The sequence below is a fragment of the Pteropus medius genome, unplaced genomic scaffold (assembly GCF_902729225.1).
Source record: "Pteropus medius unplaced genomic scaffold, Ma_sr-lr_union100, whole genome shotgun sequence".
Classification (NCBI taxonomy): domain Eukaryota; kingdom Metazoa; phylum Chordata; class Mammalia; order Chiroptera; family Pteropodidae; genus Pteropus; species Pteropus medius.
Window position 1 is genome coordinate 17,214,084 of NW_024349799.1, and position 23,172 is coordinate 17,237,255.

Sequence of the window (23,172 nt, forward strand, 5' to 3'; positions counted from 1 at the left end):
ACATATTCTAACCCCAAGATGACCTAGATATAGGTTTAATGATGCTCCAGAAGATAAAGAAAAACACACTTCAAATTAAAAGGTATGACTTTTCGGCATATAAGCTATAAAAACAAATGAAAATTATAGAAATAAAAACTACAATATCCATTATAAAAACTCACACCATGGGCTAAACAGCAGAATGAAAATGGCAGAAGAAAAAGTCAGTAAACTTGAAAGACAGATCAATAGAAATTATCCTATCTAAAGAACAGACAGTTTAAAAAGACTGGGAGGAAAAAAGAACCTCAAGGAAACTTGTGGGATAGTAACAAAAGGTTTAGTAAAAGCGTCAATGGAGTCTCAGAAGGAGAGAAGAAAAAGATCAAGGAAGAAAAATATTTGAAGAAATGATGGTCAAGAACTGTCCAAATGTGGTGACAGAGATTAGTTTTTAGATTCAAGATCAAGGAACTCCAGCGAAAAACTAAATCATATCTAGACACATCATAATAAAACTGCTGCAAACTAAACACAAAGAACATATCTTGATTACCTCACATCCACTAGAACACCCATTGTCAAAAAAAATCCAACCCAGGAAATAGCAAGTGTTGGTAAGGATGTGGACAAACTGGAACTCTGTGCACTGCCAGTGGAAACATAAAATGGTGCAGTCCCTATGAAAAATAGTATGGCAGTTCTTCAAAAAATTAAAAATAGAATTATTATATGATCCATCAATTCCACTTCTGGGTATACATCCAAAAAAATTGAAAGAAGATCTTAAAGAGATATGTATACAACCATATTCATAGCATTACTCACAATAGCCAAGATGTGGAAGCAATGCAAATGTCCATCAGTGGATGAATAGATAAAAATATGGTATATAGATGCAAAGGAATATTATTCAATCTTAAAAAGGAAGAAAATTCTGACATATACTACAACATAGATGAACCTTAAGGACATTATGTTAAATGAGATAAGTCACAAAAAGACAAATACTGTATGATTCCATTTATATGAGGTAATAAAAGTTGTCAAACTCATAGAAACAGAAAGTAGATTGTTAGTTACCAGGGACCACAGACAGGGAGAAATGGGAGTTGTTTATGGGTACAGAGTTTCAGTTTTGCAAAATAAAAAAGTTCTGGAGATTGGATGCACAACAATGTGAATATATTTAACACTACTGAACTGAGCACTTAAAAATGTTTAAGATGGTAAGTTTTATGTTATATGTTATTTTACCACAATTAAAACATAAAATAAAGAAAAGAAAAGGTCTTGAAAGCAACTAGAGCAAAATGACCATTACATATAGGGAAAAGATTCCAGTGACTGCAGACTTCTCATCAAAAACTAGAGGCCAGAACACAGTGGAAAAACTGTGTTTTAAAAATCTTTAAAGTGCTTTAAAAAAAAAAAGAACTGTCAACTCAGGTTTCTACATCCAGGGAAAATATCCTTTAGAAATGAAGACAAAATAAAGACATATTCAGATGAAGGAAGAGACTTTGTCACTAGCAGATCTGGTCTATAAGAAATGCTAAAGGAAGTTCTTCAGGCTGAAGGGAAATAATAGCAGAAGGAAATCTGGATCTTGAAGAATGAAGGAAGAACAACAGTAAAGGAAATATCTGAGTAAATATAAATGGCTTTTTATTCTCTTAAGTTTCCAATAGTATGTATGACTATTAAGAGCAAAATCTAAAACACTAGTGGGATTTTCAGTGTATGTACATGTAATATCTATGACAACTACGACATAAAAGTTAGTGGTGAAGGTGTTAAAGGGATCATTATAGTTGCAAGGTTCTTACATTTTACATGGTATAGCACAAATAGATTATAAACACACTATAAAAGATTAGGGGAAAATATATGTATCATAATCTCTAGAGTAGTGGTTCTCAATCATGCCAATTTTGCCTCCCAAGGGACATCTGGCAATGTCTGGAAATATTTCTGGTTGTCAAAACTGGGGGAGTGCTATTGGCATTAAGTGCCAGAGATATTACTAAATAACCTACAATGCACAGGACAGCTCCCACAACAAAGAATTATCTAGCCAAAATATCAACAGTGCTGAGGTTGAGGAACTTTGCCCTAGATTAACCACAAAACAATAATACAAAGAGATACGTATAGTCAAAAAGTCAAAAGATAAATTTAAATAAAATACTAAACATTCAAATCATCCAAAAGAAGGCAAGAAAATGAGTACACTGAATAAAAAGAGGGGACAAACAAAACAAATAAAACGGTTGCCTTATCGTTCAAAATAATCACATTAAATTTAATGATCTAAACACTCAAGTTAAAAAGAAGAGATGATAAAGCAAGACCTCACTATATGCTGCCTACAAGAGATATACTTCAAATATAAAAGCCAGATATATTGAAAGTAAACAAACAGGAAAAGAGATACCATGAAAATAGTAAGCATACCAAGGCTGCAGTAACTATTTAATATCAGATAAAAGACTTTAAGACAAAAAGTATTACCAGATATAAATATTATTTCAAAATGATAAAAGCCACAATTCATTATGATGTCATAATTATAAATGTGTACATTATAAGGATGAAGGCCCAAAATATATGAAGCAAAAATTGACAAAATTAAAGGGAAAACTTGACAATTCTGAAATTATAGATGTTAATACCCACCTTTAAGAAACTGACAGAACTAGACAAAAAGAAAAAGAATATATAGAAGGTCTGAACAACATTATCAAACACCTTGATCTGACATTTAAAGAACACTACATCCAACTGCTGAATATATTTTCTTTCCAAGTAGACATATACTCACCAAATCAGACCATATGCTGAGCCATAAAACAAGTCTCAATAAATTTAAAAGAATCAAAATCATATAAAGTGTGTTCTCTGACAAAAACAAAATTAAATTAGAAATCAGTAATAATAAAGTATCTAGGAAATGCCCCAAATATCCAGAAATTAAGCAACATACTTCAAAATAATTCCTGGGTGAAAGAAGAAATCACAAGGAAAATTAGAACATATCTTGAACTAAATGACAATGAAAATATATCAAAAATCACAGGATGCAGCTAAAGCAGTGCTGAGAGGAACTTACAGCTTTAAGTCCTCTTACTAGAAAAGAAGATCTAAAATAAATTATCCAAGGTTCCATGTTAAAAAATTAGAAAAAAAAGAGTAAAGTAAATCCAAAGTAAGAAGAATAGACAGATATCAATAATATAGAAAACAGACAAAAGAGAAAATTTAAAAAGTTAAAATTAACAAAGCCAAAATTAAAAAGATCAATAAAACTGACATACTTATAACTAGACTATCAGGAAAGAAAGAGAAAACATGAATCACCAAGACCAGGAATGAAAAAGGAGTTGCTGCCCTAGACACTAAAAAAATAATAAGAGAAAACTACAAACAACTTTATACCAGCAAATTCAACAAATTAGATGAAATGGACAAATTTCTGAAAAATATAGCTTTCCAAAACTAAGAAAAAAATTTGAACATCCCTAAGTCTACTTAAAAATTTCTCAAAAACCTTCCCCAAAAGGAAACTCCAGACTTAGATGATTTCAGTGATAAATTCTATCAATCAAGAAACAATAACATCAATCTTACAAAACTTTTTCAGAAAACAGAGAATGAGGATCACCCCCAAACTCATTTTGAGTCCAACATAACCCTAAGTGCAAAATTTCACATGACCAAAGACATTACAAAAAAGAAAATTACATACCAATATCCCTCACGATTACCGATGTAAAAATCCTTAACAAAATATTAGCATACAGGATCTGACAACATATATAAAAAGATAATATTAATAACCAAACAGAGCTTATCCCAGAAATACAAGATTAACATTTGAAAAAAATCAATGTAATTTACTATATTAATAGCATAAGAGAAAAATTCTACAATCATTTAAGTAGACACGAAACAGTGACAAAATTCAAAACTAATTCATATAAATCTTAAAAAACTAAGAACACTCAAATTGATAAAGCACATCTATGAAAAACCAACTAATATTTTCGTATTGATTAAAGATGTCATGGTCTCCCTTTGAGATCAGGAATAAGTCAAGAATGCTCACTTTCAAACAAATGACTTGTATCCGGATTATATACAGAACTCTTAAAATAGTCAATAACACTTGAAACAATGCTCAACATTATTCATCATCAGAGGAATGCGAAATAAAATCATAGTACATTCCGCATCCATTAGAATAGCTAAAATTATAAACAAAAAACAACCTGACCATACCAAATGCTAGTGAATTGCAGAGCCACTGGAACTCTTACACACACTGTTGATGAGAATGTAAAGTGATATGTCAGTTTGAAAAACAGTTTGGTAGTTTCTTCATATTAAATAATTACTCCCAAATATTTACCCAAGAGAAACAAAAACATATGCCTACACAAAGACATATATACAATGAGCACAGTAATTTTATTTTCAATAGCTAAAAACAAGAAAGAATATAAAAATCCATCAAGAGGTAAATGAAAAAAACAAACTGTGGTATATTAATACATGGAATACTATTCAACAATAATAAAGAATAAACAATTGAAATCACAACAGTCTGTGATTTTAGATGAATCTCAAAATCTTTGAGTAAATGAAGTGAGACAAAAGAAACTATGTGCTCTATAATTCCATTTTTATAAAAGCCCAGAAAATGTAAACTAATCTACAATGAGTGAAAGTAAATCAGTGGTTGCCTGAAGATGATGGAAAAACAGATTAAAAAGAGACATGAGGAAACTTTTAAGATTAAATGTTACTGCACGTGGTGATAGTTTCACAATTATGTCAAACTGATCAAATTATACATTTTTATGTAGGTATTTTATTTCACTTCCTTTATATCTCAATAAAGTTGAAAGAAAAAGAAACCAAAAGTGAGAGGCAGCACAGCACTGTGGTTAATGGCATGGATTCTGCAACCAAACTGCCTGGGTTCAAATCCCAGCTCAAACACTGTTGTGTGACCTTGGGTAAGTTATTTAATAGTGTGCTTCACAGTTTCCTCATCTATAAAGTGAAAATAAACAACAATACTTACCTCATAAGTGTTGTTCTAAAGATAAATGAGTTAGCACATATAAAGTACTCAGAACACTACCACCAAACAGTAAATGCTAGCAAAAATTTGCTATTATTAGGACTTATGGTCAAGATGGAGGAGTAGGTGAACATGGTGCTGGTCTCCTCCCAAAACCACATCAAAATTACAATTAAATTACAGAACAACAGCCCTTAAGAACCACTCGAACACTAGCAGAACAGAACCCTTATAACTGAAGATATAAAGAAGTCACATTGAGACTGAAAGGAAGGTGAAGATGTGAAATGGGTTGGTCCCACAGCCACATGTGGTGGTTAAGAAATCAGGAGGGACATTTCAGCTGTGGAAGTCCCCACTGAGGAGTGAGGGGTCCCAGTCCCATGGCCTGGAGCACCAGTGCCAAGAAGAGGAGTTTCCACAACAGCTGGCTATAAAAATCACCTGGGACGCGCAGTCCAGGTGAGATGCCTATAGAGCCAGGCATCCTCCTAAAGGGCCCAAGCTCAGACTCACTCACAAACATTCACCTTAAACTTCAGAGACGAGACAGCAGCTTGAAAAGCACCAGGGAGACATGGGGAGGAACTAAATTATCTGGCTTTAAGGGTAGGGCTTTCCTGCTCTGTGGGGTCAGCCTCCATACAATAGCTTGTCCACTGTAGCTATGGCCAACCCTAACAGCCAGTCAGCTTGAGGGGTCAATCCCACCTACTGATGTGCCAACAGCAATCAAGGCTCAACTACAACAGGAGAGCGCACACAAACCACACAAGGGCACTCCTGGAGCAGCTCAGGTGAACAGTAAGTCTGTGCCACTGGGCGACAAAAGATACCTACTATATAAGGCCCCTCTCTGCCAAGACCGGGACACATAACAGATCTATGTAAAACATAGAAACAAACACAAGGAGGCAGCCAAGATGATGAGACAAAGAAACATGTCCCAAATAAAAGAAAAGGACAAAAATCCAGAAAAAGAACTAAAGAAGATTGAGACAAGCATTCTACCAGATGCAGAGTTCAAAACACTGGTTATAAGGCTGTTCAATGAATTTAGGGGGTAAAAAATAGATGATTTCAGTGAGAACTTCAACAAAAAGAAAAGAACATAAAGAACCAGTCAGAAATGAATAAATGAAATGAAGAATACATTAGATGAAATCAGCAGATTAGATGAAGCAGAGGATTGAATCAGTGATTTGGCAGACAAGGAAGCAGAAAAAATCCAATTCGAACAGCAAAAACAAAAAAAAAAATTTTTTTTAAATGAGGATAGTTTAAAGGATCTGTGGGACAATATCAAGCATAAAAACATTTGCAAAAACAGATTTTTGAAGCTCTAAGAGGGGTTCTTAGCTATTAGCAGGAGGTCACAAGGCTATTTGAATATCTTCATTACATAGTAGCTAACTTCCAAAGGAAGGAAGGAAGTCACAATGCCTTCCATGAACCTATTTCCGAAGTAAAATGTTGTCACTTCTACCACAATCTAACCATTAGAGTTTAGTCATGCTATCCTTCAGGAGAGGAATATCAAATAACATATTTTTAAAATACCATAGACATCATCAAAAGGAACGCAGCATGACCTAATACTGGAACTGAACAACCTTAATAATAGTTCACATGGCATTCAACAGATGTGGAGCATTGTTGTGTTTCTCTTGAAAACTTAAAATGTCATGCAGATCCCCTGTGAGTTTGCTGTAGCACCTTAGTGTGCCTCAGCGCAGCGCGGGGAATCTATGCTATTGTCACTGCAAAAGGCAACCTCCCAGGTGGTGCTTTAGTGCACAGCTTTCCTAACCAGAATGGAAGAAGGATGCTTTCTGTTCTTGGGCATGAACCCAGGACACATTCCAGGAAAGCTGAATGACTCACCATAAACTCTTATGCCAGAGAACCAGAAGATCTTTGCTGGAGAAAGCATTCAAGAAATTCTAGCTTCGAAACAGCTATTCTAATGAACTGGAACCTCTCACAATGTTAGCTGCTATTGCTAAAGTGCTATAGAGAGGCAATAAACAAACCATTTTGCCTGAAACAAAGTGTTTTATTTCACAAAAGGCTCTCCTCCTGGTCTTAAGATTTGTTATACTGTGTTGAGCTAACAGTTATATTTTCTTCCCAGTTGATGAAATTTACATCTTCACACTTAATAAGAAATAAAACAAATATATGCCTTTTCTCTTTATACTCTGAAATAATTTCAGACTTACAGAAAAGTTGTAGAGTTCCATTATACATACCCTTTACTCTTCCTTCTTTCTCTAACATTAACATCTCATAACCATAGTACAATTATCAAAACCAGGTATTTAGGACCGATACAATACTATTAACGGATCAGAGACCTTTACAAATTTTGCCAATTTTCCCAATGTCCTTTCTATGGTCCAGAATCCAACTGAAGATTCCACAATGCATTTAGTTGTCATGGCTCCTTAGTTTCCTCCAATCTTTAAGAATTTAAGCCTTATCTTTCATGACCTTAATGTCTTTGAGTAACAGGGCCAGTTATTTTGAGGAACTGTTCTTCAATTTGGGTTTGTCTGCTACTTTCTCATAATTAGATTAAGGTTATGCATTTATGGTCAAGAATCCTACAAAAGTGACTGTGCCTTTGTCAGTGCATCACATCAGGCAAAAACTTTTTACTTTTTTGAACAAGGTATGATATATGATTTATATAAAACATATATCCAAATGTTTTAAATACTTTATAATGCCTATTGTATCTTTGTCAACATGTGCTAAAATTCTTTAATAATGAAAGAATTAAAGTTGTGTATTTTGAATTTTAAGAAATAACCAATTATATGAGAACTTCAAAAGAAAATATGGAGCTTAGAAAGTCAACCATTCTAAGATATAAGTTCCATGCAAATAGGAATTTAATTCCATTCACTGCTGTATCCCAAACATCTTGAAAAGTGCCTGCCACTCAACATTTGTGATATCAGCATTTGTGATATTAATGGAATAATTTTGAGAACGAAATACCAATAAAGCCATAAAATGATTAGATCAAGTCCATTAGTGTGGAAAGAGTTCAACCATTTAAAACATAGCTTTTACGCTATTTATACACTTGTTTACAAGAGCCTATTTCCAATTTTCCTCAAACTGCTGGCCAGCCAAGCAGTATCAGTGCTTCCACGTATTGCATAACACACAGGCTTCTTGGGAAGTTTCAGCTGCTGCAAGTCCAGATTTAGGCAATCATACCTACACCCACCCAGGCATTTCAGCAGGACTTCTGGACAAAACGCACAATTAAACATGAACAGGTCCATATATGCCATCACCTCCTTGGAACTCTCCCCATAATACACTTCAAATATAAATTTTAGAAAGAAAAGTAAAGATGTCATAGCTGTATTATCAACTATTTTATTAGTAGGTGCCTGCCTCATCTACCAAAGCCACAAAAGAACTGCTCTGCAGAGGATCACTCTAGAAAGTAAAACTTACAGCAGGGATCAAACCATGCGTATTGTTTACAATAGGAAAGTTCAGGCACATTTAAATATTTACTATTTATTAGCCAGGTAGTAAACAGAGGTATTCACAAAGTTTACTAATTCATAATTATTTAACTAGTTCATGGTCACTATCGATTGATAAGTATTCCACTTTCATTGTTCCACAAACATTTCAAAATGACACACCATAACCTTCTGCCAAGACTTCTTGTGCTGGCAGTTTTAAGTCTCCAACTGCTCAGAGGCTCACCTGACAGGTCCAGCTCCTTGGTGGAAGACAAATTGGCCAGACTCCAGCTGTCACTGCGGGCCGCCAGGACAAACTTGTGAGCATTGATGTGCCTGCCCCCAACCTTTATCTTCAGATCACTGATGAAGAAAACATATCCACAAATATAAAAACAAAAAAGTCATAACTAGATATGGCTAGAATTCACAGCTGACAAATATATAAGTATTGATCAACATGCATGTGCAAAAGAAAAAAAAATCACAGCAAAACTATTTCTCTATGCTACCACTGAATTCTTATGGGTCGAGTTTACAATATGTTGCTAGACATGTTTTCTATTTCTAAATTCCAGTTTTAGTTCACACGGGATGTTCTGCTTTAAAAACAACCTCTAATAGGATTTCTTACAGTGGTGAACCTACAAGTTAAACAGGATGATTAATATTCATATAAAATGTAGAAAAGGTTTTATGCAGAATGAAGATAAATCATCAGGAGAAAGAAAGCTTAAAGATTGTGAAGGCAGCTATGAAACTACAATGCTGCTAAACTTCATATCATATTAATGCTCAAGCAAGGTTCAACAGAAAAATGATGAACAAATTAGCTTTGATAAATTAGTCACGTATACGAAACCCAATATCTAGCCTCCTGTTCTCACCAGAAAATATTCAGACCTATTACTGGCCATCTTTTACTCAATGATTTATAAAGAAATACAGTAGAAGAAACCTTTCTTTCAAACATGTTTTCCATACTTATGACATACCATTACGTGAAAAGAGCTTTCCAAATAGTTGTTTATGCTTAACTCTGCAATATCAAATGCTAACAGAGGAAAGCATGTGGGCAGTTAACAAAAACCTAAGAATGACCTACTGAGCTAACACAACATGTGCCATATGGCTATGTTGGCAGCAATCCAAAGCCATTAATTATCATCATCATCCTGCTTGTATTTAGACTTTTTTTTGTTTGTTTTCATACTTCCTTTTAAAATATTTTTAGGTTGGAAAGCCTTTAGAAACTAAATACACAAAATTACATGAGAAAAAAGAAAAAAAACTATTACATGAATTAACTCATCCACTTAAAAGGAGACCCACATAGAATACTGTTTCTATACAATGCTTGATGCAGACATTTTACCCCACAAAAGCACTGTCTAGAACATACTTTATAATTATGTAAGCATATCAACAATTCTAGTTCTATTAAAAACCTAGCTGCAACTAATTATGTTAGATTAAAAGAGTAATAGGGTCCTTATTATTTGAATTATTATAAACTACTGTTAACATAGTAAAACGTTATTAACCAATAAATGAAGAAATGGGATTAATATTCCATTTAAAACAGAACATAAAATTCTGTTTCAAATCACATCCTACATAAAGTTTTAAAAATTTAATGAAAACAAAGAGCTGGCTATTTACAAAGCATATATAATTTTTAAACTCTAAATTTACTTATCAACTATTAATCTAATAACTTAAGTGAATATTCACTGTTTACTATTTCAGCCACAAGTCTTTTACCCACAAAAATTATAAAACTAAATGTCTCTATAAAATTCCTACAACTATCCATGAATATCAGGTCAAATTTTTTTCTCTTTTGTAGTTGAACATACCAAAAGGAATAAAGGATTTCACTAATAATTTCTAATGATAGCTTTTTAAAAATACAATTCAAAAATGGAAAATTGGACAAGTCTATGAGGACTGTATGTAGAAACTAGTAATTTTTTCCCATTTCATTTTAGTCGATTAAAGACTGTTTCCTTTCAAAATGAGTACTAGGATGTTGTTACTGGACAAAAAGAATAAAGAGCTTCTTGCTAGACTTTCTCGATCAAACATTTTAATAGGAATAAATTAAAAGCTTGGTTGCTAAAAAAATGAATGCAATAACTACATGTAATCATCATTTTTAGCTATCTTATGGGACAAAACTCTTTTCCTGAACTTAAGTAAAAATAAATGTACCAATTTCATCCACATTTCTCAATTTAAAAATTTTAACACCAACTTCAGTTACTCCAGTTACTGAGCAGCACATAACAATACTATTTAAATTCTTCAACAAAATTGGTAAAAGAGCATCTGCTTTAGAAACTGCTTTTCCAATTCAGTTACTCCATTTCAAAAGCTCAGTCCTCTGAATGCTCCGTTCCCCACCAGTCAACTGTAGATAACACAGGTGTAGTAAATCTTCTTTAGATAAAGGACAAGTTTTAGAAGATGGAGAGAGACCCACAGTAGCCATGAGATCATACCACAGTTGACTAGGTAGGTAAGAAGAGAACAGAATGGAAAACAGCCTAGTCTCTTTCCCATTGTCTCTTAGAAGGACAACAGTATAATGAATGCAATTAATTGATAAGTAATTAAAAAAGTGCTGGGAAATAAAAATGGTGTAGATGATAGAGGCTTTCTTTATCCCTCTTGTGACCAAATCCAAGTTGTGACAGAAACACAGAGCAAACACAAAGGAAAGTCTACTGGGATCTAGACGAACAGAAGCACCACAACTAGGGAGAGAAATAATTAATCAACCTGCAACAGGAGAAGGTAGGAGGGGGAGAAGGTAGAAGGCTGCCCAGTCCCAGTGGCTGAGTGGGACTGAGGCTGTGGTAGGGGCTGCAGCAGAAGCCTCTTAAAGAGGCCGTGTCCACGAGAGGACTTTCGCAGTGACGGACCTGTTGCTCTGACAACCAGCGCCGGGTTGGTTCTGCAGGGAACACCAGGGACTTACAAGAGGACACTGAGTTGTCGGAGTGAGAGCCGGAGGCGAGGCTCACTCCTGGACAGTAGTGCCTGCAGTGTCCATCGCTACTCTGTAGAACCCTCCACCCTCCTAGTGTGCGGACACAGCACCGCCATAACCAAGATGTCATCAAATTGGATAACAGAGGTCACTCCGCCCAGAAGATTCCCTGAAACTCTGCCCCCTTCAACTCCTGGCCCCACTCTAGCCACATTCAGGTGTGTCCTCATCCATTCAGGTGCTCCTTGCTGAGCAGTGCCAAGACGCCACACTGGTGCAGCAGCTGGCCTCGGTTTCCAGTGTGGTTTCTTGAGGCAACTATAAGCACTGCATCTGGAGATTGTTTGTTGAATCTTAACAGGTGGCCTCGGAGAGGCACGGGCTGGGGCTAAACTTGGCCTGCAGCTGAACCCCTTTCAGGACTGTGCCACTAGACACCAACTACATAAAGCCACACTACTAAGACCGGCAGACTTAGGAGCTTTGCTTAGTACACAGAAATGGACACAGAAAAAGGTAGCCAAAATGGGAACACAAAGAAGCAGAAACCATATGAGAGAACAGAACAGAGACCCCAGAATAATGGAGTCAAGCAATCTAACAGATGCGGAGTTCAAAACACTGGTTATTAAGATGCTCAATGAACTGAGGGGAAGTGTAGACGAACTCAGTGAGAACTTTAACGAAGAGATAAAAACATAAAAATGGAAATGAAAATTATAAAAGAGAACGAGTCAGAGATGAAGAACACATGATCTGAGATGGAGAGTATGTTAGAGGGAATCAACAGAGTGGATAAAGAGGAAGATCAAACCACCGATATAAAGGATGGAGAAGCCAAGAACATCCAAGCAGAAGAGCAAGAAAAAAGAAGCCAAGAATATAATAATTTAAGGAGCCTACGGACACTATTAAACGTAAAAATATCTGTGTCATAGGAGTACCTGAAGGAAAACAAGACGTTGAAGAGCTATTTGAAGAAATAATGATGGAAAACTTCCCTCACCTGGTGAAGGAAATAGACATACAACCCCAGGAAGCTCAGAGTCCCAAGAAAAAGGAACCCAAAGAGGCCCACACCAAGACACATCATAATTAAAATGCCAAAGGTTAAATACAAAGAGAATCTTAAAAGCAGCAAGAGAAAAGCGGTTAGTTCCCTACAAGGGAGCACCCATAAGACTGGCATGTCAGAAAGGCTTGGCACAGCATATTCAATGTGATGAAAACCCAGGATCTACAACCAACAATACTTTATCCAGCAAAGCTATCATTTAGAGTCGAAGGACAGATAATGAGCTTCCCAGACAAAGATAAGCAAAAGGAATTCATCAACACCAAGTCAGTATTACGGGAAATGTTGGAGGGGTTCTTTGAGAAGCAAAATCATGTATCAAAACAGGAACAAAGAGTGGTAATAACTACATTCCTATCAACAAGTATCTCAAATGGAAAAGAATTAGGTGCTCCAACCAAAAGATAGAGTGGCTGAATAGATAAGAAAACAAGACCCCTACTTATGCTGCCTACAAGAGACACACTTCAGATTAAAAGAAACATGCACACTGAAAGGAAGGGAATGGAAACCAAGATATTGCCTTGATGGACCTAAAGAGTATTGCACTGAATGAAATGAGTCAGATAGAGAAAGACAAATATCGCAGTATTTCACATACATGTGGAATCTAAAGGACAAAATCAACAATAAAAGCGGAAATAAACATGTAGATACAGAGAATATTTTAGGGCTACTAGATGGGAGGGGGGCTGGGGGAATTAGAGAAAAAAAGGCAAAGGGATTAAGAGGTACAAATGGATAGTTGCAGAACAGACATGGAGATGTAGAGTTTAGCATGGGGAAGATGGTTAATAATGTTGTAATAAATATGTAAGAGGGAAGAGGAGTACTAGATTTACTGGGGTGACTGCTTTGCGAGTTACGTGGATCTCTGATCACTATGCTGTACAACTGAAACTGGTATATTATTGTATGCCAACTATAATTGAAAAAAAAAACTCATTGACTTGTACAATATAAATATGAGAAACTAATTGTGTATTATATTTTTTTTTATTTTTTACACCTACAGCACCTGGTCTTCCTAAGTGGTCTCCCATCCAAGTACTAACCAGGCCCAACCCTGCTTAGCTTCCGAGATCAGACGAGATCAGGCGTGTTCAGGGTGGAATGGCCGTAGACTGTTTACTGTATTTCAATAAAGCTGGAAAAAAAAAATAAGTAAAGGGAGTACTAATGGGTAAGAACCTTGGAGAATGGGAGAAACTGCCTCTAAGAGAAATATGTCAGGCTTCTCAGCCTGAGCCAGTAGAAATAAAAGTTTTCACTTGTCCTTGGGGAAAAAAAAAAGAGGAAAATTAAAAAAAAGACAATGAACTATATTTTACAAGTACCTATACCCATTCAATTTAAAAGGCTGGCCTTTAATCAGAGTATAATATTTCCTATTTTTTTGGTATTAAATTTTTCTTTTTTTAAGAAATGATTAAGGTGGTAGATGGCAGTTATGGATTTTAACCTATTTTAAATGTTAAAATTTATTTTGAAATTTTACCAAGTCTTATCTAGTCCAATCATCCATCTCCCTAGTAACCAAATCCTTCATTCTATGCATATTCACACATCCATGTTTCTTCGTGGGTGTGGAAAAGAAACATGGATGTGTGAATATGCATAGAATGAAGGATTTGGCTACTAGGGAGATCATCTCAATTCACTCCTCCATCAGTTCTGGACTTGGCTATTTACAACAACATCCAGCAGCTCTCTGGCTCTCTTCTCTTTATAATTTTACCTATATGATGTTACTAGGTTAATCTTCCTAAAATACTACTTTGATTATGACAGTCTTACAACTCAGAAATACTCTGTTCTACATCTCCTAGAGGATCAAGTCCAAATTCCTCATCTTGGCTTCCCAATATAATCCACCCTACCTTTCCCACCTCTCTCAGTGTTCCCCTACGTGAACATGTACCCTAAATCTTCTGCATGTTCTCATGTTCAGCCACTCCCTCTACTGGTAATATCACTGTCTTTTCTATTAAGTCCTACCTAGTCTTTAATATTTACCTCAAAACTCAAGAACGATAGCTAACAACTGAGCACTTACTATGTGCCAGACACTGTTCTAAGTTCTTAAAACATGTATTTATTAATTTAATCTTCATAACAATCGTAAAGAAAGTAGTAGTATTACTTCCCCATTTTACAGATTAAGAACCTCAAGTACATCATGTAACCCTGTTCACATATATAATAAATGGCCAACTGAGCTTTTAACATAGGCTGTGTGGTTCCAGAGTCTACCCTCAATCGTCATGCTAAACTGCCTAATAGTTCCAAGACTTCTTCTTTAACCATCCCAAGAGAAAATGACTTCTCTCTGAATCCCTGAACATGAAAGCTAATTTCTGTCTGTATTAGTGATACTATCACCATGACTCCAAGCTCTGTGCTGAAGATGAGCCAAAACCTTGCTTCAAGGAGCTTACATTCTAAAAACTAAAGGTTTGCTAATATCCCAATTAAAGAGAAATAAACTTGAGAAGAAAGTCAGTAAGAGAGAAGTTGCAACGTGGCCTGAGAATAAAGCAAAAGGGCCAGCTTCCCCAAACTGGTCCTGTGTCCAGGAGCTCACCTATACTGTTCCTGCTCATAGAGGTCGGCCACAATTGTCAGCAGACGGCTGATGAAGGACTCACTGCTATTTTCCTTGTTTGCTTGCGCGGCCAAAAGAGTACATCTCTTCTCTGTCTCTGCCAATTTCTTCTGCAGCTTGACATACTCTTGTCGGAGAAGCATCAAATGCTTCTCCAACTTGGCGACCTCCTCTGCAAGGGAAACAAATAATAAAGTTTACCATGGCAAGAGTAAAACAGATAGCATTCACTAATCCTTCATATAGGATGGCTACCAAAATGACAAGTCACATGGTGTTTCCTCTATTTCTTAGTGATACTCCTACAGGACCAAGAATGGTTTTGTTTCTGGGTGCCACTGGATCAAAAAGACCATCATGGTCCAGGGATTTCTCTTGTTTCCCTTGAAGATCAATATTCAATATATGACCACGAACGGACACACATAAAATGCTAACATGTACCTGCCCTGCTAATCTTTTACCATAAAGCCAGGAGTCTCAAGGAAAGAAGATAACCAAAATCACCTAGGAGGCTTTTTCAAGCCACTAGTAGTAACTTCTACATGTCAGATGCTGTTCTAAAAGCTTTCTGTGAATTCCCTCATGCAAGCTTTATGACAATCCCTGAGGTAGGTCCTATTACTAGCCACACTTTACAGATGAGGACACTGGAGCACAGAGAGATTAAGAATTTGCCCAAGGTCACGAAGCTGATTAGAAATGGGGTTAGGAGGAACCCAGGCATTTTCATTCCAGGGCCTGCGATCTATTAACCACTACTCCACACTAGGTGACACCTGCCCTCCTTCAGGAGAGGATCAGGTCAGACAATAACGATTCAGATGGAAGCAAGTCATGTTCCACAGTTGTACTGGTTGAGAACCTTTATATTTGACTCATTCAATAAAAATTATCAAGTGTCTACTAGGTGTCAAACACTGCACAATGATAAGCAAAATCAGATATACCTTTGCTCAAAGCTTTTAGTTACTGGGGAAGGTAAACTTGTATATTATAATAACGATTATAAAAATCAAATGCAAAACTACAACTCTAATGAGTACTAGAAGGAAAGAACAGAGCTATGAGAACCTATAATAAAGAAATTTAACTTAGGACATTCATGGGAGGCTTCCCTCAGGAAGTAAATAGTCAAGAAAATTCTCCTTTAACTGGGCTCCAGAGTCTTGGTGAGAAATCATGCAACCATGTAAATTAGTACCTCTATAAATCGAGGTCTAACCACAGAATCACAGTGCTGCTATAATCATTCTCTGGGCCTCAGTCCCTTCGATCTTCTACTCCCCACCACAGATATTCCAAATCCTGACACCATTCTCAAGCCCATCTCCCACCCAATCTGCATTTTCAGCCAGTGTCTTGAGAAAACTAAGCACTTACTTCCATGTACCAGCAACAACTCCCAAATACTCCATGCTTTCTCACAGAAAGTATCTCCCTCTGGTCCAAGTTAAATCCTTCCACCTATGCTCCAAACCCATCACTCTCCTTGGGTCCTTTCCTTTATAATCAATCACCAATTCTCCAACAACTTCAATCTCTTTTAACTGGGTCTTTCTCATCAGCACATAAACCTGTTCAAGTCTCTATTAAAACAAAACCCTCCTTCTATGCCACATCTGACCAACTGCTGCCCTTCCATCTCTAGGTACCACACACCATTTCCGTACCCACTATTCCTCTGCCATTACCTCCTTCTGTCTCCAACATTCCCTTAAAACTCCTCTTATCAATGACCTTCTAATTGCCAAAAGCAATAGACACTTGCCATTGGTCCTCCTCCCAGACCTCTACAACACAGCATATGATATTGTTGTCCAACCTTCTTTTCTTCTATTCTTTCAGCAACCACAATGCCACCCCCTCTCTCCGATTATGGTTCTCTGTCTGTCACATGCTTCTCTACACCCCTCCCAATGCTTGACCACTGACATTCCCCAGATTCTATCCTTGGCCCTCTTAACTCTATGTTCTCCCACAGCAGCTCCACCAGGTCCTTAGTCTATGCTTGAGACCAAAATCTAGGTGCCAATGATGCACAGATCCATCTCTTTAGACCAGATCTTTCTTCTTAGCTTCGTCTATCCATCTTCCCAATAGACATTTCTCCCTAGTGGCCCACAGGCACCTCAAATTCACTATGCCCAAAACAAAACTTCAAGCAAATTTGCTCTTCCCTTGTGTAGTCCCTATAGTAATAAATGATACCACCATCTATCCCAATTACCTGAAGATGAAATATGGGAGTAATCTTAGATGTCTCCTACTCACTCACATGGCCCCAATCCTTCCCCAGCTATAAAAAACTGACTTCACTATTTCAACATCTCTGGGAATCCTTCTTGTCTTTTGTATCCCCATCTCCACTATGATATTAATTCAAACCCTTGCTCATCATATCTGATCATCAATGTGAAAAGATTTACATCTGCATCTCAGAGCCTATCACAGGGCCTGACACAGAGGCTCACTAAATATTTGATCAACAAGTGAACAAGCAAAATCCAGTTTTATAAAAGCTCCCTTTCCTCTCAACTGTATCCCTCCCCCACCTGCTACCCAATAGCTTCTCTCTCTCCTTTTTTTTTTTTTAAATACCTATAGAACCTGGTATTCCTAGGTGGTCTCCCATCCAAGTACTAACCAGGCCCAACCCTGCTTAGCTTCTGAGATCAGACGAGATCAGGCACATTCAGGGTGGCAAAGCCGTAATAATTACCTCTTTATAAACACAGATACAATAAAAAACGGATTTAAAAACACAGAATGGTTAAATAAACTAAGTGGCACATGAGTTTGCAGTTATTATGCAACTATTAATGTTTTCAAAGAAGTATATAATATTAAATATACATGTTCAAAGAATAAATATTAACAGAAAAAAGCAAGCTGTAAAACTAAATATATTTTATAATTCCAATTTTATTACAAATATTTACATATATGAGGAGCGAAAAGACAAATATCCTCAAAATATCAGCAGGTCTCACTCAGAAGGGGCAATATGAGAGATTTTTCTTTGCAATTTTCTGCACATTTAAGGTATCCTTTAACAGATGCGTTCTGTTTTCATAATTAGAAAAAAATGTTGAAGAATTTGTTTAAATACTAATAGACTGTCTTCTTCATACATATACTAGGGAACTTTTTGCTCCTTTTCTCGAGGATCCATGTTAAATAAATGCCTGGAGTCAAAAAACTGGATGTAAGTCTCAGGCATAAATCAGTCTTTGTGGAAAAATAAAGTAGAAGGCACTTCTGAGATGAAAATTTGCTTATAGTTGCTAACTGATCATTGTGCTCAGGATTTACATATCATATAAGAATTCCTATAACTAATATTTTTTAAAAATATTGCAGTTATTTGGCCTAATATTTAAACCAAATATTGCTTTAAAAAACACTGGATAAAGAAAAACAGTACTTACAATGATCCTATTATAACATTTAAAAATCTCAGCAAGTAGCATTTACAACCCCTTAGATAGGACTTAGCTCTACACTTTTATTCTGGTGTGACAAATTTATAGAGGTCATTGGTTTTAAAGAGTTCTTCACAGTGACTGAGACTACAGAGCCATGAACTAGCAATTATTCACCTCAAAGGGGGAAGCATTTAACACAAAGCATTAAGTTGATGTGATGGTACAAATTTACACTTTTCTGTAGAGAAAGAAATGGAGGTGATTGGCTTCTTAAAGAAAAATTGGCATTGAATTTCTACGTGTGACAACAAAAAATGTAAAAGGAAACACATTAAGAATAACATTAAATTCTGTTCAAAAACTGCTATCGCTTGTAACAAATGAATCTGGTATCAGAAGTCATGATAATTATCTTTGAAGGAATGGCAAGAGTAATAACTTGGAGGGAACAAGAGGGTGCCTTCTGGGATGCTGATAACATCATTTTTAAGTTTAAATTAGTATTAGTTACATTCATGTTTCATTTTGATGATTCACTGAGCTCTCTACTTATGATTTGTTCTTTCCTGTATATATCTTATGCTTCAATTAAAAAGTTTAAAATTTGATGTATACCTGTAGTGGGTTCTGGAGTCAAACTGATAGGGATCCAAATCCTTTTAGTAACTAGCTATGGGATAAAAAGTACATCTCTCTGAACTTTTGTTTCTTCATCTGTAAAATGGGGAAGAGGGGAGGGATCTACTTCTCAGTGCTACTGTGAGAATTAAATGACAACTACTGTGACTGGTACATACACTCAAAACTGTCAGCATTTCCTACACCCCCACCCTTGCATTCCACAATTACATAATTATTGGATAAATAGTTTAAATAATTATAATAGTTTCCAAAACATTTTTTTTTGAGTCATGAAAAACAGAATGGGATTCAAACGTTTTACTGACCTAGGAATTAAGACTGATCAATTAAAGTCATGGCAAATCAAAAGGCCATTATCAGAAGGTGCTGAACAAAAGTAAAAACAGAAATGGAAACACTGCTAAATACTAAAGGAGCAATTTTAAATACTGTATCACTGCATATATCAAGTCTGCACTGACAATTCCAAACCAAAAAGCAAAGCCTAACATACTTTAAAAATCGTCACTACTATTCCTTTGGAAAAGATTCAGGTCAGGCTGGCCTTTGAAACAAACTCTCAAAGAGGCAACTCCTAATCTACCATAGTAAAAAGTCAGTCAACACTGACAACTGAGCAATCTAGAAATAGCAGTATAAGCATTATCACTTAGAGGTAAATAAAGAAGAGCAGAGAGTAGTCTGGGGAGCAGACTAAGAGGTGACAAAATTTATTTTTTGTTACAAGCCTTATAAAATTATTTGAATTTTAAATCTATGTGCGCTTATAAAGCAAATACGCTATTTTAGGCAAATTTTAAAGATTATGGAAAATTACAATTATGAGGAAAAACAATTTTCTAATACCCAAGTGTAAGGGTTTTTATATATCACGAAATTTTAGGAAGGGAAGAAATCTAAAGATCACCTTATTGGTTCAACTCCTAGACAATGAATCTGAGGAGGAGAAGGGGACAAGCCCATGACCAGCAGCTTACCCACCTCTTGCCTCTCAGACCATGCTCAATGACATTATTCCCAGGCTGGCTGCATCAGAATCACTCAGGCAGTTTAAAGTAGGAGAAAAAGAGCACCCAGATTCAGTAATCTGTAATGGGGTTGGAAAAAGTATACTTTTATAATAGCCCCAGGTATAGGAATGACTGCCCTGGAGAAAAAGTTCAGTCCCCAGCAAATATCTCTCCAAGTCACAAACAGACTGCTCTGGGAATACTCCTCTTTAGAAAAAAGATCAACTGAACTGCAATTTGTTCATTCACTGATTTGTTCAAAGATTTTCATCTCTTAATAAGACAAATGCTTAACCCAGTCATTCATTAAAAATTTATTGCACACCTATGGCGTGCCAGTGTCAAAGTAAAAACAAAACAAAACAAAACGAAAGCTTGGAACATGTCTTTTTGCAAAGTTAAAGGGTAATGGAGAAGATGGGCAATTAAACAAAACAATTCAAAAGATGACAGCATGAAGCAAGACTACCTTACTTAAGCTAGTACAAGGAAAGAAGTGCCAGAAAAGTGTTTTACTTCAAAAGAATTAAATAAAGCCTGTTAATGTTTGTAACATAATGGGCCCAGAAAATGCAAGGAAAAGGTTTGTCTTTTACACTTGGTCAGATTCTCCTTTTAAACTAGTTATCAGTCAATAGGTTTGTAGAACAGACATAGTACTTGCTCTATGAGAAATACAAATAATTAGAAGACAAGACCTAACCTAGTCCTCCAAGAGCTCACTGGCAAAAATGTCTGTCACTCATCTGTCTCTGTTTAAGTCAACTGAAAAGGATGGCAAGAGTATACCTCATCTCGCTAGTTCAACCTAGTGGTTAAAGTTACATCCCACTTGCTGGAGAGAGAGCTTCCATATTTTCACAGGGGTAGCCTGTGGCTATGGATTGCAGATTTTTCTTCCATGAAGCACAGTGAGCTCTTTAACCTTGGTTTCGATCACACAATATTCTAGCCAACCTAAGTATTTTGCTCCTCAAGAGCTCCAACCCATCAAGGTTATATATAGTCTCAGTAACTCTGCATTTCCATGTCACCTAAACAAATTATTAATCTGCAAGTATTTACTATGCACTAAGCATTATGGTAGATTAGGAGTTACCTCAGAGTTTTTAAAAAGGGTAGTCTAACTTGTACCTCTTCCAAATAATGCAGCACCACAGGACTAGTATCAAATGAAAAATCAAAGAAGTATCTACAAAGAATTCACAAATAGGAGGAGCAAAAACTAGTCATAAAGAATCTGGATACTGATTTATGGGGAATTATGAGAACATTTGCCTTTAAGAGTAGAAAGTTGCTGATTCTTTTAACCCTTAAAATGAGATTATAAAAGTTGTTTCCATCATCTTCTCAGAGTCCCTGTAAATTTTTTAAAATATCAGTTATATAAATATAATTTCAAAATCTACAGCAATAGCCCTAGTCTCACTCCAGAACTTCAGATACAAATTTCCATCTGCAGCCTGGACACTGACACAAGACATAAACTACAAAGGTTATAATCAGAGATGAGGTAAAAGAAAAGGGCTTTAGGATGATTTAGGACTCTTATTTGTGAAAGTACAGATGCTCCCTGCCCAGCATCTTTTGTAGGGGGAAACCCAGATCACAAGTGCACCTATCCAGTGGTATTGAAATTGCCATACCATTTCATAATATAATGGAGAAAGCGCCCATAGCTGAGATGTTATTCTGAGGGGAATATTGTTTGATGGCAAACAGCAATGTAAATGTGTCCTTGAAGTGTCACCAAGGGGTAGTTCTTACAGGAAAAGAATTAAATTACCATTCTGAGAAATAATGAAGAGAAAAACATTAAATGTGCTAATACATATAAAGACCTTAGAGGAGCATCTGCACTCCAGTAAGTGGTCAGAAAATGTTCTCTGTTATCATTCTGAGAAAGGCGACACAATAGAGTCCTTAAGGGCATGTATCCCAAGTGACTGGGTTGGAATCTCAGCTTGCCTATTTAATAGCTATGTATTCTTGGGCAAGTTACTTACTCCTCTCTGGGCTTTGGATCTCAGAATGTTGTCGATGGTAGGTTAAATCATTTAGAACAGTGTCTGGTTTAAAGGTTTACTACAACTACTTCTTTACAAAGTGGCTAGTTTTCAGCTGTGGTTTCTTCTTTCTCTTTCTCCAACATTCTTTTCGAAAAATAAGCCTAGAAATTTAAATAATAGATAAAACCTATAGTTTCACCAAAAGAGCTATATACTAGGCATCAGTGAAACATCAGCAGCTTGTATTATAATTTTGTCATGTTTCTTTCCAAATAATACCCATCTGCCCTGCACCAATAATCTAAAGTCAGATATTTTGAATAGCTTTCTAACAGTTCATCAGTCTTAACCAAAGATGCTTGCTTGAGGGGGAAAAAAAAAAAAAACCACTGCATTTACTATGAATAGCCCAAAATAAAGAGACTAATAACAACTGCAAAAAATAAAAAATAAAAAAATTAAACAGCAAGTCATGAGACAGAAAAAAAACCAACAATGATCCTTCTAGGTCAAGAGTTGGCAAACTTTCTGTGAATGGCTGGATAGTAAATATTTTAGGCTCTCTGTGCCTCAGTCTCTGTGGCAACTACTTAACTCTGCTGTTTAATGCAAAAGCATAAATAAATGATCTTGGCTATTCTCTCCCCTAAAAAAATTTTATTTATGGACACTGAAAATTGAATTTCACACCATTTTCACATGCCATGATATAGTCTTCCTTTGATTTTTCATCAACCATTTTATATGTATATATAAAATCCATATATCTATATACATACACATACATACACATATATGATTCTTAGCTCAAGGGCTATATAAACACAAGTCTCAGGTCAGATT

At 36.0% G+C, this 23,172-nt stretch overlaps 1 protein-coding gene, 1 non-coding gene and 1 pseudogene across 7 annotated transcripts in view; all 3 read right to left on the reverse strand.

The window, feature by feature from the left end:
* ANKFY1 (ankyrin repeat and FYVE domain containing 1) overlaps nt 1–23,172 on the reverse strand; it is an 81,055-nt gene that overhangs the window by 43,636 nt on the left and 14,247 nt on the right. For 5 of the 6 annotated variants that reach the window (XM_039886414.1, XM_039886410.1, XM_039886409.1 and 2 more), the window contains 2 exons: nt 15,220–15,412; nt 8,810–8,928 (listed from right to left, as the gene is read on the reverse strand). In XM_039886414.1, the coding sequence (XP_039742348.1) occupies nt 8,810–8,928; nt 15,220–15,412 (312 nt within the window). Of the gene's footprint in view, nt 1–8,809; nt 8,929–15,219; nt 15,413–19,283; nt 19,339–23,172 lie in introns of all 6 variants that reach the window. The other variant, XM_039886412.1, reaches the window with a different exon arrangement.
* LOC120621306 (5S ribosomal RNA) lies at nt 13,642–13,760 on the reverse strand. Its single transcript, XR_005658107.1, has one exon. It is a non-coding gene; the product is annotated as a 5S ribosomal RNA (ribosomal RNA).
* Nucleotides 17,839–17,957, reverse strand: LOC120621213 (uncharacterized; annotated as a pseudogene).